General features: G+C 31.5%; 2 protein-coding genes across 6 annotated transcripts in view; one reads left to right on the top strand and one right to left on the bottom strand.

The window, feature by feature from the left end:
* The window catches only part of LOC114333175 (uncharacterized), a 412711-nt gene that overhangs the window by 261840 nt on the left and 131451 nt on the right, over positions 1–19420 (top strand). The window lies entirely within an intron of this gene.
* LOC114333172 (paxillin-B) overlaps positions 1–19420 on the bottom strand; it is a 289103-nt gene that overhangs the window by 152144 nt on the left and 117539 nt on the right. For all 4 annotated transcript variants that reach the window (XM_050650380.1, XM_028283017.2, XM_028283016.2 and 1 more), the window contains one exon: positions 4888–4917. In XM_050650380.1, the coding sequence (XP_050506337.1) occupies positions 4888–4917 (30 nt within the window). The remainder of the gene's footprint in view (positions 1–4887; positions 4918–19420) is intronic.

The raw sequence follows: 19420 nt of genomic DNA, 5'->3' as shown, positions 1-19420 counted from the left end.
GCTAGGAAAATATTCCGACAATGCATCGCAGAATACCCACATGAAACGCTGTCATTTTTTACTCTAATATATACAGAGTATGGTATAAAACAAAAATGAAAATAATCGGTTTCGTTTTGATTCAAATCGAGCCTCTTTGATAAAGGGTAGACCCCGAAACACGGTGTCAGAGGATGGCAAGAGACTCGATTTGAATCAAAACGAAACCGATTATTTTCATTTTTGAATATTAGTGACTCTCTTAGTAGTCCATGTGGTGAGACCGCTCCCGTCTAAAAAAACATTTCTAATTCGGTTTCTCTGCGAATTCATATTCAAAAATGTCCCCTTTAAATAAATCTGAAGGGTGCCGGACGGAATTTTTGGGCAGAAATTGTTTAAACAATTTTTTTAAACAAATACATAAGATCACCTTTTATTGCTCCAGAAAATATATTTTTAGGTTTTTTGGGTCATTCTAAATAAGAAAGGTATCTTTTGATTTTTCTCAAAAATTTACAGTATTCGAGTTATAGGCGATTTAAAATCTAAAAAATGCGAAAATACGCATTTTAGAGGCTTAAGAACTCATATTTAAATTAGTATTTTTAAGGATGCCAATAACTTGGATTAAAGTTTAAACACTCCTTTTCAAGATTCCGAAGAGTGATCGGGTCTAACTTCAATTTAGACCGCAGTTTTTTAATTGTTAATTATGCATGTCCATCCGATTTTTTGGCCGGTGCGGCGCGCTCTATTTCAAAAATCTCCTCTTTTTCTCCGATTGATGTTTTTTCTAGATTCTTTGGGACATTCTAAATAAAATAAGTTTCTTCACATTTTTCTCAAAAGTTACTAGTTTTAAAGTTATAAGTGATTTAAAATGCGAAAATGTGTTTTTTTTTTGTCATTTATCGGATTTTAAATCGCTTATAACTTTAAACTATTAACTTTTGAGAAAAATGTCAAGAAACTTATTTTATTTAGAATGTCCCAAAGAATCTAGAAAAAATATTTTTCGGAGGAAAATAGGAGATTTTTGAAAATAGTGCTCGCCGGACCGGCAAAAAAACCGGATGGACACGCGTAATTAACAATTAAAAAACTACGGTCTAAATTGAAGTTAGATCCGATCACTCTTTGGTATTTTGAAAAGAAATGTTTAAGCTTTAATCCAAGTTATTGGCACCCTTAAAAATACTAATTTAAATATGAGTTTTTAAGCCTCTATTTTTTAGCCGCATTTTTTAGATTTTAAATCGCCTATAACTCGAATACTGTCAATTTTTGAGAAAAATCACAAGATACCTTTCTTGTTTAGAATGAAAAGGTGATCTTATGTATTTGTCTAAAAAAATTGTTTAAACAATTTCTGCTCAAAAATTCCGTCCGGCACCCTTCAGATTTGTTTAAAGGGGACATTTTTGAATATGAATCCGCAGAGAAACCGAATTAGAAATGTTTTTCAGAAGGGAGCGGTCTCACCACATGGATTATAGATAGTGTTCCAGACTTTATAATCGGTTCACTCAGCTTGGGAATATTTGTACAGAATCATTGTCGGTAACATACAACACAAAATTTTCTGTCACACCTTATTAATAGCTGAAATGATACTACTTCCTTACTGTTGAAGACTTCATTAATAATTAAAAAAGAAGAATAGTCATGAATAATGGGAGTGTAGGTGTATCCATTAAAGATTTAAACCTTTCTATTTGTAAATACTGAATTATAAATGGATAAAAGAATTCAAAATAGACAAAAGAGACCAAATTTGACAACGTAGTAACAAGTTAATTACTAAAACTAGTACTACAACATTGAATGAACATACAGTGTGTCAATTTGAAAAGTTGCCACCCCCTATAATTTGGTCCCTATAGAAAATCTAAAAATATGCAAAAACACGTCAAATTTATTTGTGAGGGGGACATTTTGTAGACCAGTTTTCAACTAACTTACATCAACCCTCTAGCGGAGGCGGACACTACCCCCAAAATCTTTAATGGAAAGGGGGATTGGGTGATACCTCATTTTAGAGGTCATTAAATTACCTTTTCAAAAATACCACATACCTTATATTTCTTTTCATAGACAAGGCGAAAACGGCGGGTTCGTCGGAGAAAATATTCCCATGAGATTTTTTTGCATAATCACGTTCGTAAGACATCCCAGAATAAGGTTCAAGAAGTAGCCCACGGGAAAAGTGGGCCAAATTTTTTTTAACAATTTTTTTTTAATCAAATTGAAAAAATCAATATTTTTGGCCCGGACAATTTTTTTTTAGATTTTTTGGACCATTCTGGACAAAAAAGATCTCTCATAATTTTTCTCTAAAGTTGATCGTTTTCGAGGTATAAACAATTTAAAATTGAAAAAAACGAAAAATGGCGATTTTCAAGGCTTAATAACTCTGTTAAAAGTTATTATTATGAAAATCAGAAAGTGACTAAATCAAAGTTTAAAGCTGTCCCTACAAGATCCTGGAGAAATTTTTGTCGTTATTTTATTACTAAGCTGTTATTTTTAATTATTAACAATAAGCCGTAAGATCGTATTGACGTAGCTGTAAATGTGAGTGCGAGTAAGATGCACTGCCGGAATGGCATCTCTCTTGCACTCACCATAGACGGGCGCCTGATACGTGCAGGCGCTCATTATTATTACTTAAAAATAACAGCTTAGTAATAAAATAATGACAAAAATGTCTCCAGGATCTTGTAGGGGGTGCAGTGAACTTTGATTTAGTCACTTTCTGATTTTCATGGTAATAACTTTTAACATAGTTATTAAGCCTTGAAAATCGCCATTTTTCGTTTTTTTGAATTTTAAATTGTTTATACCTCGAAAACGATCAACTTTAGAGAAAAATTATAAGAAATCTTTTTTGTCCAGAATGGTCCAAAAAAACCTAAAAATATTTGTCCGGGCCAAAAATATTGATTTTTAAAATTTGATTAAAAAAAAATTGTTAAAAAAAATTTGGCCCACTTTTCCCGTGGGCGACTTCTTGAACCTTATTCTGGGATGTCTTACAAACATGATTATGTAAAAAAATCTCATGGGAATATTTTCTCCGACGAACCCGCCGTTTTCGCCTTGTCTATCAGTACTTTTGTAAAAATCTTGGACTCAATACTCTAAAAAAATTTTGGAGTTCTGAACTCGATACTTAATATCTTTACGGTTTTACTTCATTTTTCCAAAAATACTCCAAAAAAATACTCTAAGTACTCCAATACCCAAAAAAATTTAATTTGGAGTTCAATACTCCAAAAAAAGTTTTGAAGTTCTGAACTCGATACTTAATATCTGTATGGTTTCACTTGATTTTTCCAAAAGTACTGAAAATAAATATAACGTATGTGGTATTTTTGAAAAGGTAATCGAACAATCTTTAAAATGAGGTATCACTCAACCCCCTTTCCATTAAAGTTTTCTGGATTGTGTCCGCCCCCGTTAGAGGGTTTATGTAATTTAGTTGAAAAGTGGTCTATAAAATGTCCCCCTCACAAATAAATTTGACGTGTTTTATATTTGTTGTATATTTTTAGATTTTCTATAGGGACCAAATTATAGGGGGTTGCAACTTTTCAAATTGACGCCCTATATAAATCAACTTTACTATTATCACCGATATCGGTGAACCTCCATCGATTTTCAAAAAAATTGGTGAGTAATTGGAGGATACCGTAAGTAACAAAAGTGACATGTACCTACCTACTGAGGGTGGATACCACCCCTTCTCGGGGGTAAAAATTATTACATTAAAAATAACCCCAGAAATCGGTAGAGGGATAAAGTCTAAATGATAACTTTTTGTAAAAATTTATAGTTTTTGACTTGTTTATGATTAACCGCTTTAAAACACGCATTTTTTCACAAAAAATTAAAACATTTGATCTTTAATAACTCATGAAGTATTGATTTATTTTTTATAACAACTTTTTTTTTTAGAATTTATCCCTCTATCGATTTCTGTGGTTATTTTTATTTTTAGTATAATAATTTTTACCCCTGATAAGTATCCAGAGAGTAAAAGCACAAGTTGGCATTATGTCGCCTTTTGTTTATTGAAGTATCCTCTAACTACTCACCAATTTTCGTGAAAATCGATGGAGGATCAACGAGATCGGAGGTGAAAACCTTAAGTGACTGTACTATATACATAGACCACCGTTGGTGTGGCATACAACACAAGATAGTCTTGGATCCCGCGTACCAAAAAAAAGTTGAATAATAGCAAGCTGAAAATTTGTTAATAGCTTAACGGTGTCTAGTCAGACAAACTTTGATGTACGGGAACACTGGAACAGGGGAAGTTTTAATTGTGGAACAGTTTAAAAATTTGGAACGTCAGATTACGAAAACGCCCCACGTATTTTGTCGGGCAGAACTTCCAATTGATTTGTTACCGTTTCATTAAACTCTCATGCAAAAATCAGACTGCTATTTATCACCAATATAATTCCTGACGTTTGACTGTTCTTCGTGTTGGACTCATTAAAATGCCCAGTTGGTGATTAACACCAGTCTGATTTTTGCATCAGAGTTTAATGAAATGGTAACAAATCAATTGGAAGCTTTGTCCTACAAAATACATGGAACGTTTTCGTAGTCTGACGTTCCAAATTTTTAACCTGTTCTACAATTAAAACTTCCCCTATTCCAGTGTTCCAATACATTAAAGTTTGTCCGACTAGACACCGTTAAGCTATTTACAAATTTTCAGCTTGCTATTAATCAACTTTTCTTTGGTACGCGGGATCCAGGTCTAAGATACAACACGGAATATAACACAGTTGACTATTGTGATTGCAAAAAATATTATTGAAAAGCTGTTTGTTTTATCTTGATATTCGAAAAACAAAAATTAATAATATTAATACAGAAAATGCTACTTACCTTATCCTCACCTTTACAGCACGATGCACCCTAAAAATTAAAGAACAGCATTAAAAACAGCAAAAATGGCAAGACAGTAGGTCCAGACCAGATCCCAGTAGAAAGCTTAAAATGTATAGGTGATGAAACCTTAGAAATTATAGTAGACAAGTGTACAAAACAAGACACATACCGAAACAATGGTTACCCTTCACCTTTTGCGCTATCCCTAAAAATACAAACGCTCAAGATTGTAGTTAATACAGGAAAACATCATTAATAAGTCATGTTCTCAAATTATCCTTGAAAATAATAAATGGTCCTATAAATAAAAAACTGGAAGAAAGAATAGATGATAGTCAATTTGCATTCAGAAACTGACTAGGAAACAGATAGACTTTATTTGCTTTTAATGTGATAGCTCAAAGATACATGTATGTGAATATGGATATGTATGTGTGTTACGTTGATTTTAAAAAAGCATTTGACACAGTAAGACATGAGAAAATTCTGTTTATATTCTAAAGACAAAAATTATAGACAAAAAGTACTTAAAAATAATAATAAACCTTCACTGGAATCAAATAACACAAATTGTAATATATGACAATTCAAAAATTAAAATCAGGGAGGAGTTAAGCAGGGTTGTATTATGTCTCCATTGCATCAATGTATATGGAACTTTAATATTCAATTTTAATTAGATGATAAAATGGTCAAGTTCTATTACGTAATTTCCAATGCGCTCTTGTTGCTAAGTTGCATATTTTTCCCCTTCCTTGCTGTATTCTTAACATACTTTTGATATTATAGTGTGCATATGATATTTAAGATTCTTGACCGTAGTCTTGACCGCAGACTCAAAAAGAATGCAATTAATCTAAAAAGGGGTATTTCCCTAGGTTGGCTGTGTACCATATAGTTAAAAACTCTAACATGAAGTAAAAACCACTTCATATATATGTATTTACTAAAATTTTTAAAAAATCCCAATGGATTGAATAAAATATGACCAATTCAGAACGTTTTCGGACCTATCAGTCCATCATCAGTGAATTCAAATACTTGCTAAATAGCCCCAGAACCAAACAATGGTTGTAATGATAATTTAATCTACATTATGTTGATGTAATATTGAAAAGGCTAAACGCCGATGTTAATAGATACAACCTCCGGGAACATGGTGTCACCATGTTCACTGAACCTTTAAATTTGTCAATAATGTGAGGTTAAAAGTGACTTGAACCACATATTTTTTGAATGCAAGAAGCATAAACACCTAACCAGTCACCTAATTAAAAGAATTATAGACCAGAACATCCCACTCCCTGTAAATATTCTCTTTATTCTGTCACTGAATAAAAAGAAAATTTTAGACTGCTCGGTATATTTCTTGTCGGATAGTAAAATATTATTGTAATTAGTTATAGGTATTTGTAAAATATGTAAAAAAAATAATAAAAAAATGAAACAAAAATAAATAAAAAAAAAAGATTAAATCAATTAGAAGTTGACGGAGAAACCACGGGACCAGAAATAATGAAAGAGGAAGTTATTTATGCCATAAAACACACAAAAGCTAGAAAAGCTCTAGGACCCGATGAAATACCAATTGAACTATTGAAGATAATCGATGAAGATAATATTGATGTCTTGGTAGACCTTTTTAACTCCATATACAAGACGGGACACATACCCAAAGAATGGTTTCTCTCACCTTTTGTAACGATTCCAAAAATCACAAATTCTAAAGATTGCAATGGCTATCGGACAGTTGCATTAATGAGCCACACATTGAAAACCTTCATTAAAATCATACATAACAGAATCCACGTGAAATTAGAACAAGAAATAAGTGATTCACAGATGGGTTTTAGAAAGGGTATAGGAACTAGAGAAGCATTATTCGGAGTCAATGTTCTGACACAATGATGTCTGGATATGAATCAGGCATATATGCTTGCTTCATAGATTTTAAAAAAGCTTTTGACAGAGTTCAACATGAAAAGCTTTTAAGTATTCTTAAGACCAAAAACATAGATAGTAGAGATCTACAAATTATATCGAATCTGTATCAAAATCAGAAAGAAAGAGTAAGAGTCGAAGGAGAACTGACAGAGGAAGTAAGTATACTTAGAGTAGTTCGACAAGGGTGCATACTTTCACCACTCTTATTCAACGTCTACAGTGAAGTGATATTTCAAGAAGCTTTATTGGATATTGTGGAAGGTATTTTGGTCAACGGAAATCGCATTTATAATATTAGATATGCGGACGATGCGGTCATATTTGCAAGTGACATGGAAGATTTACTGTACATAATACAACATGTATACAATGCATGTGAAAGTTACGGACTGCAAATGAATCTCAAGAAAACGAAATCAATGATTTTCTCAAAAAAAACACAAAATGTAGATAACCTGATCATCAATAATACAACGATCGAAAGAGTAACAACATATAAATATTTAGGAACGTGGCTAACCGAAGATGGAGATCAAACAAAAGAAATCAGATCTAGAATAGAAATGGCAAGAAACACCTTCATAAAATTCAAGAACTTACTTTGCAACCGTAATCTTAGCCCCGTATTTATAGTCAGTACTCAAGACTGATCTCGAGATCGGTCTCAGCCAAGACGATCTTACGGCAACGTCGAGCTCAAGACCACGTTCTGTTTTATAAACGAGTCTTCGGCTGATCTCGGCCAAGATTGATCTCGAGGCTGGAAAATTATGGATTTTAAGCAATTTTGACATAGAACACCAACTAAAAACTGTCAATCGTCAAGTTAAATATCTTTGTAATGTTTTTATATTTAGTTTTTTGAAAATAGATTATTAAAATGTTTTCAGTTAAATAAAGATTATTTTATTGATTGAAAGTTTACATTTTTATTTTTTCTAAATCTTACATGCTATTTTTTCAAAGGTTAATGACCTATCATAATTTGTTTCCATTATAAGGTAAATGATTTCTTTTCTTTGTGGTAAAGGATTGCATATTAAAGGAAAGTATAAATATATTCTTTGATATTACCCCAGTATAACAAAATACTGTGATATTACTTTATTCTTGGTTGGGAATAATGGGGTTTAATGAAATATTCAAAGTTCATGAAATATTCAATAGAAAGCACTGGGAGGTATTATTTACAATCTAGGTAAATAATGATCTGGTGGTAAATAGACATGTTAATGATGTGGAACAATCTCTAAATTTTTGGTGACATTTTTTTCAACAATATTTTGCATGAGAATACATTATTGAATAACTACTCTTATTGTGTTTGATTTTTTTGTCTATTATTTCTCAAAATGTCATCATGGTCATTGTTCAACAACCCTTTTTGTTTGAGTTTTGGTCTCTTGAGGAATACAGCTCCATTCCCATCTATTTCAGGATTTGTTCTTGCAATTTTTTATTTTTAAAATATCAATGTCTTATTCTATTTGTTCCTTATATCTAATCTATAGTCTTTCTCTCGTTATATGTCCAGCTGACATTTGTGTGTTTATTTTGGAAAGTATTTCATATGCTTCCATCCTTTTTCTTAGAACGTGGTCCTATTTTGATGAATGTATATGGATCGTGGTATGCCCTGTATAGTTCAAAATTATATTTCATAAATATGCTTCCATCCTTCCTCTTAGAATGTGGTCCTATTTTGATGAATGTATATGGATCGTGGTATGCCCTGTATAGTTCAAAATTATATTTCATATGCTTCCATCCTTCCTCTTAGAACGTGGTCCTATTTTGATGAATGTATATGGATCGTGGTATGCCCTATGGCCTGTATAGTTCAAAATTATATTTTCTCTGGTGTTCATATTTTAGATGCTATTTAGCCTGATTCTAGTGCTTTATCAATTTATCATCGTTTATTTTACCTACCTGTCTACTGCTACTCTACTATTGTACTTTCACCATATATTTTTGGAATATAAATATATAGTAACCTTCTGTCTTTCTCTTGTTCAACTGGAATTTTTGTTTATTTATTCTGAGAATACATTATTGAATCTGTATTATGTTGATATATTATTTTTTTATTTTATTTCTTAATATGTATTTTTTATATTTTATTTTAAAATAAATGAGTATGAGTTTCCCTCTTATTCTTAAATAAGTATTTATTTGACAAACCTTTCCTTACCAAATATAAAATTAATTACACATCTGGACCTCGGAGGTAAACTACACTATGTCATTTCGAGCAACTGTGTTTAGCGTGTGTTTGCAACAAAGTTTAGAGCACTTGGATGGTAATAAAAATCTGATATATCCCATAATTAGTTGAAAGACAATATGACTATATTTTAATGATAATATATAACCAATGTGTATAATCCAACTAATAAAAAAACACCATGTCGACATAGTGTAGATTACCTCCGAGGTCCAGGCGTGTAAACAGCAATACTGTGATGAGCACTCTAATAACCAGCAAAATAGCGCAAAAAATGGAAAATATATGTTGTGAAATAAAAAGAGATGTAAAATTATCTATGGGAACCTATAAATTTACATTACATAGTTTGTCACCTTTAGATGTGTGGGAGGAGTATGACAACTGTCACAGAGGTCTAAAGGTGGGAAATTATGTAATGTAATGTAAATTTATAGGTTCCTATTGATAATTGTACACCTCTACTAGTTTCATCTCCTTTTATTTTACAACGTACTATATGTTTCCATCTTTTGTGTCATTTTGCCAGTTAATAGCACGCTCATCACTGTATACCATTATTTATGCAGATGACAGAGTCCTCTTAACAAGAAAAAAAGCAGAAGTTGTTTAGAAACTTGAGAGGTGAATCAAGAAAATTGCATGTCTATAAATGAAACAAAAATAAAATATTACGTGTATTGAAATGTGTGGAGAGATGAAATAGAATAAATTTTTCACACTAAAAACAGGAACAAAGGCATACAAAATTTAAAATATCAACCAACTCAAGTATTTAGGAGTGACAATAATTGATAAATGGGAAGAAGAAAAAGAAATAGAAAAGATACTACTAAGAGTAAGCTAGTAAGCAGATCGATGGTATATGATTGAAGTCAAAAATGTATGTAGGACAACTATAATGCAAAAATGTATTATGAAGCAGTTATTTTAAGTGGCATTGTATGCTTGTGGAACTTGAAACAATGAATAAGAAAGATGAAATGAAAATAGACATAGTACTGGTAGGGGCTGGCAGTTCTGAGTTAGGACTGGCAAAAAATAATAGATATGGAAAGTCAGGTGGCTAGGTCAACATTACTTGAATGTAAGAGCGACATGTAAGAGATTATTTTTGGAGGAAAAAAAAAAAGAGAAAGACCATGAAAAGAGTTGTTCGAAGCAGTAAGGAGATTTGGATGATATAGAAGTGTAGAATTGGAGGAGGAGCGTTAATGTCCAGTAGAAATGGATAGGCTATATTTACTTTTGTGCTGTTATTTGGGTAAGATTGTTAATATTTTATATCAATATTGTTGTTGCTCGATAAAAATTTTTCTAATAATTTAATTTTATCTGACTCATTCAGACATATATTTATACATTTTAGAGTAGATGACTTTAAAACAATATCGCCAATAGTTATGAGTTGCATTCCTGGGACAATTTTATTAAAATATAGTTTATTCGATTACATAAAATCAACTTTAACTCAATAATATCCGTCACAAAACATTTATAGTATGTGATATGTCTTTAAGAATTTAAACATTAAATAAATTTAATTTCAAACTTAAATTGAGGCTTATTCCCATGAAAATAGTAATTGCATTTTATACAAGTTCCACCTGTCATGGTTTCTTCTTTGTTGTAAGTCAGATGAAGAATATAAACATAGAAGAAAGCTTACACCATTAATAAAAAGGCAGGTAATACTAGGAAGTACCAGAGTTTTATTTGCTTTGCTTTCTCTCATAAGAAATAAATGATACCTCCCAGTGCTTTCTCTTGAATATTTCATGAACTTTGAATATTTCATTAAACCCCATTATTCCCAACCAAGAATAAAGTAATATCACAGTATTTTGTTATACTGGGGTAATATCAAAGAATATATTTATACTTTCCTTTAATATGCAATCCTTTACCACAAAGAAAAGAAATCATTTACCTCATAATGAAAACAAATTATGATAGGTCATTAACCTTTGAAAAAATAGCATGTAAGATTTAGAAAAAATAAAAATGTAAACTTTCAATCAATAAAATAATCTTTATTTAACTGAAAACATTTTAATAATCTATTTTCAAAAAACTAAATATAAAAACATTGCAAAGATATTTAACTTGACGATTGACAGTTTTTAGTTGGTGTTCTATGTCAAAATTGCTTAAAATCCATAATTTTCCAGCCTCGAAATCAATCTTGGCCGAGATCAGCCGAAGACTCGTTTATAAAACAGAATGTGGTCTTGAGCTCGACGTTGCCGTAAGATCGTCTTGGCTGAGACCGATCTCGAGATCAGTCTTGAGTACTGACTATAAATACGGGGCTAGGATTACGGTTGCAAAGTAAGTTCTTGAATTTTATGAAGGTGTTTCTTGCCATTTCTATTCTAGATCTGATTTCTTTTGTTTGATCTCCATCTTCGGTTAGCCACGTTCCTAAATATTTATATGTTGTTACTCTTTCGATCGTTGTATTATTGATGATCAGGTTATCTACATTTTGTGGTTTTTTGAGAATATCATTGATTTCGTTTTCTTGAGATTAATTTGCAGTCCGTAACTTTCACATGCATTGTATACATGTTGTATTATGTACTGTAAATCTTCCATGTCACTTGCAAATATGACCGCATCGTCCGCATATCTAATATTATTAATGCGATTTCCGTTGACCAAAATACCTTCCACAATATCCAATAAAGCTTCTTGAAATATCACTTCACTGTAGACGTTGAATAAGAGTGGTGAAAGTATGTACCCTTGTCGAACTACTCTAAGTATACTTACTTCCTCTGTCAGTTCTCCTTCGACTCTTACTCTTTCTTTCTGATTTGGATACAGATTCGATATAATTTGTAGATCTCTACTATCTATGTTTTTGGTCTTAAGAATACTTAAAAGCTTTTCATGTTGAACTCTGTCAAAAGCTTTTTTAAAATCTATGAAGCAAGCATATATGTCCTGATTCATATCCAGACATCATTGTGTCAGAACATTGACTCCGAATAATGCTTCTCTAGTTCCTATACCCTTTCTAAAACCCATCTGTGAATCACTTATTTCTTGTTCTAATTTCACGTGGATTCTGTTATGTATGATTTTAATGAAGGTTTTCAATGTGTGGCTCATTAATGCCACAATGTCCGATAGTCATTGCAACCTTTAGCATTTGTGATTTTTGGAATCGTTACAAAAGTTGAGAGAAACCATTCTTTGGGTATGTGTCCCGTCTTGTATATGGAGTTAAAAAGGTCTACCAAGACATCAATATTATCTTCATCGATTATCTTCAATAGTTCAATTGGTATTTCATCGGGTCCTGGAGCTTTTCTACCTTTTGTGTGTTTTATGGCATAAATAACTTCCTCTTTCATTATTTCTGGTCCCGTGGTTTCTCCGTCAACTTCTAATTGATTTAATCTTTTTTTTTTAATTTATTTTTGTTTCATTTTTTTATTATTTTTTTTTACATATTTTACAAATACCTATAACTAATTACAATAATATTTTACTATCCGACAAGAAATATACCGAGCAGTCTAAAATTTTCTTTTTATTCAGTGACAGAATAAAGAGAATATTTACAGGGAGTGGGATGTTCTGGTCTATAATTCTTTTAATTAGGTGACTGGTTAGGTGTTTATGCTTCTTGCATTCAAAAAATATGTGGTTCAAGTCACTTTTAACCTCACATTATTGACAAATTTAAAGGTTCAGTGAACATGGTGACACCATGTTCCCGGAGGTTGTATCTATTAACATCGGCGTTTAGCCTTTTCAATATTACATCAACATAATATAGATTAAATTATCATTACAACCATTGTTTGGTTCTGGGGCTATTTAGCAAGTATTTATAAACAGCAAGTTTAATGATTCGCTTAAATTTTTTGGCCAGACAATTTAATGACTTTAATTTTGAAATTATATTAAAATTTTTAAGAACTATGAGAATAAAAAGCAAATTTTTAACAATAAATAAATTAAGTTAATGAACAAATACCTATTTTAAAAATATTCAATACTTATTTACTAAATTGGAATGACCCAGTTTTTTTTAGTTACCCAGTTAGTAATCACAAGAAAAGTCCAAGTCCGGACTTTTATTGAAATATTGAAATTTTCAAAATCAGTTTGCACATTTGAAAAGAACACCAAAACTTAGTTTACAGGTTTGCTTTAATTTTTGCGCAGTTTTAATGAATTTAATTTTGATATTAAATATATTGAAATTTTTAAAAACTCTGAAATTAAAAAGCAGGTTTTTAAAGTACTTTCAATAATAAATTATTACAGTTAATAAATAAATACGCATTTTAATAATAAGCAATAATCATTTAGGTACTACATCGGACCCACTTACTAATCACAAGAAAAATCCAGGTCCGGATTAACAAAAAAAATATAAAGTAATAGTGACCTTGAAACAACACCCTGTATATTGAAATTTTCAAAATCTCTGTTTGAACATTTGATAAGAGCACAAAAAACTAAGTTTAATGGCTCTCTTCAATTTTTTGCGCAGACAATTTAATGACATTACTTTTGAAATTATATCGAAATTTTTGTTATTTCTCAGGGTTCTTAAGAATTTCGAGAAAATTTCAAAATTAAAGTCATTCAATTGTCTTCACAAACAATGGAAGCGAACTTTAAACTCAGTTTTTTTTTGCTCTTTTCAAATGTGCAAATGGATTTTGAAAATTTGAATATACAGGGTGTTGTTTTAAGGTCACAATTACTTTATGTTTTTTTGTTAATCCGGACCTGGCTTGTGCTTGGTAAATGGGTCGTTGTAATGTAGTAAATAAGTAGGTATTGATTATTTTTAAAATGAGTATTTGTTCATACAGTTCACTTTAATAATTTATTATTAAAAGTTAATAATACCTGTTTTTTAATCTCAGAGTTCTTAAAAATTTTAATATAGTTTCAAAATTAAAGTCATTAAATTGTCTGGCCAAAAAATTGAAGCGAACCATTAAACTTAGTTTTTGTGCTCTTTTCTTTTAGTCCTCACCTGGATTTTTCTCATGATTAGTAGTTATATGCTTTGGTTTCTAAATGATATATATGTGTACCAAATATCAAAAAAACATACAGGGTGGTTCTAAAGTTATGGATCCAGAAAGAAATGGGCAAAATCGATAAAACACCCTGTAACTCGGTTACAAAAATCGGTGAAGCAATAAATGTAGTATATCTAGAACCGCCTCAGTGACCGCCTTCATTTCGTTTTCCAATGAAACACCCTGTATAATGTACACATAAAATAAAACAATTGGGGAATTTACATGATTTTGATTCGCATTTTAATAAATTTGCAGTCATTCTATTTGAGAACCTCCTGCATCAAGGTTTTTATACGGTTGGTTAACACATTAATATTCACAGCAGTATTATGTAACAAAACTATAGTTTTGCTAATAATTTTAAAGACGTTAATAAGATCTGAACATCTACTGAAGGTGCGTTCGAAGTTCACAGACTAACATTATGCCATGAAGATTAACAAAGAAAGTAGGTAAAGTTGGCAAAAAACCTTGTAAAATACTATTTTTGTACATAATAAAGATCATGTAGAAATTAAAAAAAAATACAAGAGAACATAATATTTACATTTAGTAGTAAGGCAAAGGGTCTTTGTCTTTGGTATCATGTACTTCCAAGCTATGTCTTTAATAATAACAATGTATTTCATTAAATCATTTATATAATAGTCTATAATTATCATTTAAAGTATATAGAAATATTGCATCTGTAGAAAATTAAAAGTCCTAGTTGCTCTTATTATTTTGTAATTTGCTAACTATTAAGGCACGTATCCATTACGTTGGTGCTCCGTGCTCCGTGTAACTGCTCCACATAGTGGATACGTTGGGCCTCCCGCTCGGCGCTCACCCTCTAGACCAAGAGGCAGCGCTGAAAAATCTATTTGAATTTACTAAAGCTAGATTTTTCACAGTTGATTACTGTGAGTGTGTAGAGAAACATACTGCGGTCGGTCAAGCGAAACGTAGAACAGGGGTTACTGAGAGGGTATCAAAGTTGCTTTCCTACGAAGGTAATTATTTCCATTTCCTAAGGCTGAAAATCAGTACACACATTCTAAATTAAATATAAATAAAAGTTATTATAGTCGGTCAGCTGTATGACGGACAGAGCCGATCGGTCGGCCCCAATAGTCGATTGAGGAAATGAAGCATTTTGGCTCGCAATTTTTTCGTCCCACATGGATTTACTTGAAATTTTCACAGAAGGAAGGAAATAGTCCAAGGATCATTTTATATTCAAGTATATTCAAATGGGAAATAAGCCACAATTTTACCTAAAAATGATTTTATTAACGTTTCGACGAGGTTTTTCCTGGTTTTCCAGGAAAAGTTTTTAAGGGATAGTATCACGAGGTTTTTCCTGGTTTTCCCTCGTGATTTACTATGGAATCTCTAACGCGAGAATTTCAGTGTCACCGTTGCATTTGGTTGTCTTTTTAAAGACAGATCACATGCTATGATTTTTTGTGGCGGATATTCTTGAGTTGGGATTGATTTCATGTAATCGAATGAACTATCTTTTAGTAAAGTCGTCCCAGGAACGCAACTCATTAATATTGGCAATATCATTTTAAAGTCGTCTACTTTAAAATGTATAATATGTGTCTGAATTGCCGATATAAATGAGTCAGATTAAATAAATTATTAGAAGAATTTTTTACTAAGCAACAACATTTTTGTTTATTTAGTATTATTTTGTATTTTGACAACGACACCCGACTTGGGCGTCGAAACGTTAATAAAATCATTTTTAGGTAAAATTGGGGCTTATTTCCCATTTGAATATACTTGATTATAAAAATGCCACAAGAAAATAGCTTCAGAACAACATCATTTTATATAGCATGCCGCTATCATACGCTAAAACCTTGGGGGTGGTTGCCACCCCATCTCGGGGGTGGGAATTTTTTATTACATTTTAGCCATGTAATTCGATGTAAAAAGTGATTTCTAAGAAAAAATTGTGTTTTACATTTTCTTTGTAAAACTAATATTTTTCGAGTTATTCGCGCTTGAAAATAATAGTTTTTCGACGAAAAAATCGACTTTTTTAGAGGGTTTTTTGAGAATACGTCGAAAAATAGGCATTTAAGCAAAAAAACTGTAGAAATTGAAATTGTATCTTTTAGTAACACAAACCAAATTCTTTTCCTATAATATCTTTAAGACCAATCAAACCGAGATACGGCATGTTAAAGGTTAGCTTTTTTCGTCAAATGCACAATTTGAAATATTCAAAGCAAAATAATGGAAAAAATTTGCATTTTTCGAGGAAAACTTAGATAATATTGTTTCAAGTATACAATTAGACCTTTCAAAAAAATAATAAAAAGTTTCTAGCATAAAATTTAAGCGGCTTACAAAAAAATGTCGGTACCTGCTTTTCTCTACGAAAAAATCAGTGAAATCAACCCCCTAAGTACCTTCCTAATTCAAAATTGGTCTTCAACTTTCTGTAGTTCCTTTTATATTTATATTATCAATACACTTAAGGAGTTTGGACTATTTAAAATGCCTAATATTGGAAAAATTGGAATTTAAAGAAAAATTGATTTTTTGCAATTTGGTATTTTTCACCTATTACTTCAAAATATCTCCAAAAATACTGAAGATATGAAAAAATTATAAACTACTAAATTATAGCTTTTTTAATGACCAAAATTACTCTGTGCATATATTTTCATTACAATGAATAGCTAGCCAGATATAGCTGTTTAAAACCTCTATTTACCAGCAAACACCCCCTTATTCGAGCCCTTTAAACCCGCCCCAATTAAAAACTAAGGCATCTTCTTCTTCTTCAGGTGCCGTCCTCGTTCCGAAGTTTGGCTATCATCAAGGCTATGCGTATTTTTGATACCATAGATCTAAATAATTGGCAGCTGCTGCACTTGTACCAATCTCTTAAATTCTTCAACCATGAATGTTTTCTTCTGCCAATGGATCTTTTACCTATTATTTTTCCCTGAATAATTAATTGTAGTAGCTGGTACTTTTGTCCCCTCATTATATGTCCCAAGTATTGCAGTTTGCGCTTTTTAATAGTAAGCGCAAGTTCTTTTTCTTTCTGCATCCTTCGCAACACTTCCATGTTTCCATCTAACGGAATTTAATTTACACAATCTTATAGCCCTTTAAAAATCCTACAAAATCATTTTTGAGGGGTCTCGTTACTGAGAGGGTATCAAAGTTGCTTTCCTACGAAAGTAATTAAATCCATTTACTAAGGCTGAAAATCAGTACACAGTGAAATATATTATTTTTTCAAAATTAAGCATTTTAAATAGGTCAAACTCCTTGAGTGTATTGATAATATAAATATAAAAGGAACTACACAAAGGTGAAGACCAATTTTGAATTAGGAAGGTAGTTAGGGGGTTGTTTTCACTGATTTTTTTTTCGTAGAGAAAAGGAGGTACCGACATTTTTTTGATTATAAGTCGCTTAGTTTTTATGCTAGAAACTTTTTATTATTTTTTGAAAGGTCTAATTGTATACTTGAAAAAATATTATTTTAGTTTTCCTCGAAAAATGCAAATTTTTTCCATTATTTGGCTTTGAATATTTCCAAACTATGCATTTGACGAAAAAAAGCTAACATTTAACATGCCGTATCTCGGTTTGTATTGGTCTTAAAGATATTATTGGAAAATAATTTGGTTTGTGTTACTAAAAGATACAATTTTGATATCTACAATTTTTTTGAATCAATGCATATTTTTCGAGATATTCTCAAAAAACTCTCTAAAAAGAGTCGATTTTTTCGTCGAAAAACTGTTATTTTCAAGCGCGAATAACTCGAAAAATATTAGTTCTACGAAGAAAATGTAAAAAACATTTTTTTCTTAGAATCACTGTTTACATAGAATTACATGATTAAAATGTAATAAAAAATTCCAACTGTCGAGATGGGGTGGCAACCACCCCTAAGGTTTTAGCGTATGATAGCGGCATGATATAGAAAATGATCCTTGGACTATTTCCTACCTTCTGTGAAAATTTCAAGTAAATCCATGCTGGACCAAAAAATTGCGAGCCAAAATGCTTCATTTCCTCAATCGACTATTGGGGCCGACCGACCGGCTCTGTCCCGTCATACAGCTGACCGACTATAATAACTTTTATTTATATTTATTTAGAATGTGTGTACTGATTTTCAGCCTTAGTAAATGGAAATAATTACCTTCGTAGGAAAGCAATTTTGATACCCTTTCAGTAACCCCTGTTCTACGTTTCGCTTGACCGACCGCAGTATGTTTCTCTACATACTCACCGTAATTAACTGTGAAAAATATAGCTTTAGTAAATTCAAATAGATTTTTCAGCGCTGCCTCTCCGTATACTCGGCGATCCAGTCGGTGGCGATTTATATGTAATGGAGCGCATGCCGTATCTATTGGAGCAGTTACATGGAGCACGGAACACCACCGTAATGGATACGTACCTTTAGATGGCCATAAGTTAAAATTATCGTAGTCCTTATCCCATCTCTTTATCCACCATTTTTAAAGGATCCATTAACATCTGTAAATTTAATCATTTAACGCGTCCGAATTATTTCAATATTATGGTCAAAATCAATGTGTTATAGTGATGATCACAGGGTACTATACTCGGTTCACTCAGTTTTGGAAATATTTATTCTTCTTCTTCTTCAAGTGCCGTGCCCAAATTTTAGGCGTGGGTAGCTTCCATGACAATTTGCCGATATCGTTTTTGATCTTTTGCGGATGTAATAGTTGATCTGCTGATAAGCCAGTCTATTGGCCAGTCTATTGACGAATTTCAATATTTTATTTGAGCTAGATAATTCCACAGAGTGTTCCGAACTTTAAGGAAAATACAAAATTTAATTGTTACACCCGGTATAAAATGACATTTACCTCTCTAACAACAATATTATTACATCAATTTTCTGAAATAATAAGAAATAAAATTAAAATTACATACTAAAAAAATCACTCAAATCAGATCACTCGAAAGAATTTTAGGAAATTTGAGACATCTAACATGTCCCATTTTTAAGGAGTTCCGTTAATTTTGCCGCTTTGTGTATAAACAGAGGATATTAGTAAAATAAATTGTTATAAAAGCAAAGTAGGATAAATGGATGGAATTTGGAGAAAAGATGGAAACAAACAGTAAAGAGAATCTGTTTTATGGAGTTTTAAAATTAATTAGAAAAGAAAAAATTCTAGACATAGAAAACATAAAAAATAAAACTGGCGAAATTCACTGCTGTCACGAAAAAACCAAAGTGAAAAAAGTGAAAGATGGTGAACCAAAGAATAGAAGATGATAATGTAGATCCTATAAC

This window comes from Diabrotica virgifera, chromosome 5 (assembly GCF_917563875.1).
Source record: "Diabrotica virgifera virgifera chromosome 5, PGI_DIABVI_V3a".
In the NCBI taxonomy this organism is placed as follows: Eukaryota; Metazoa; Arthropoda; class Insecta; order Coleoptera; family Chrysomelidae; genus Diabrotica; species Diabrotica virgifera.
This window is presented reverse-complemented; position numbering and strand designations above follow the sequence as displayed.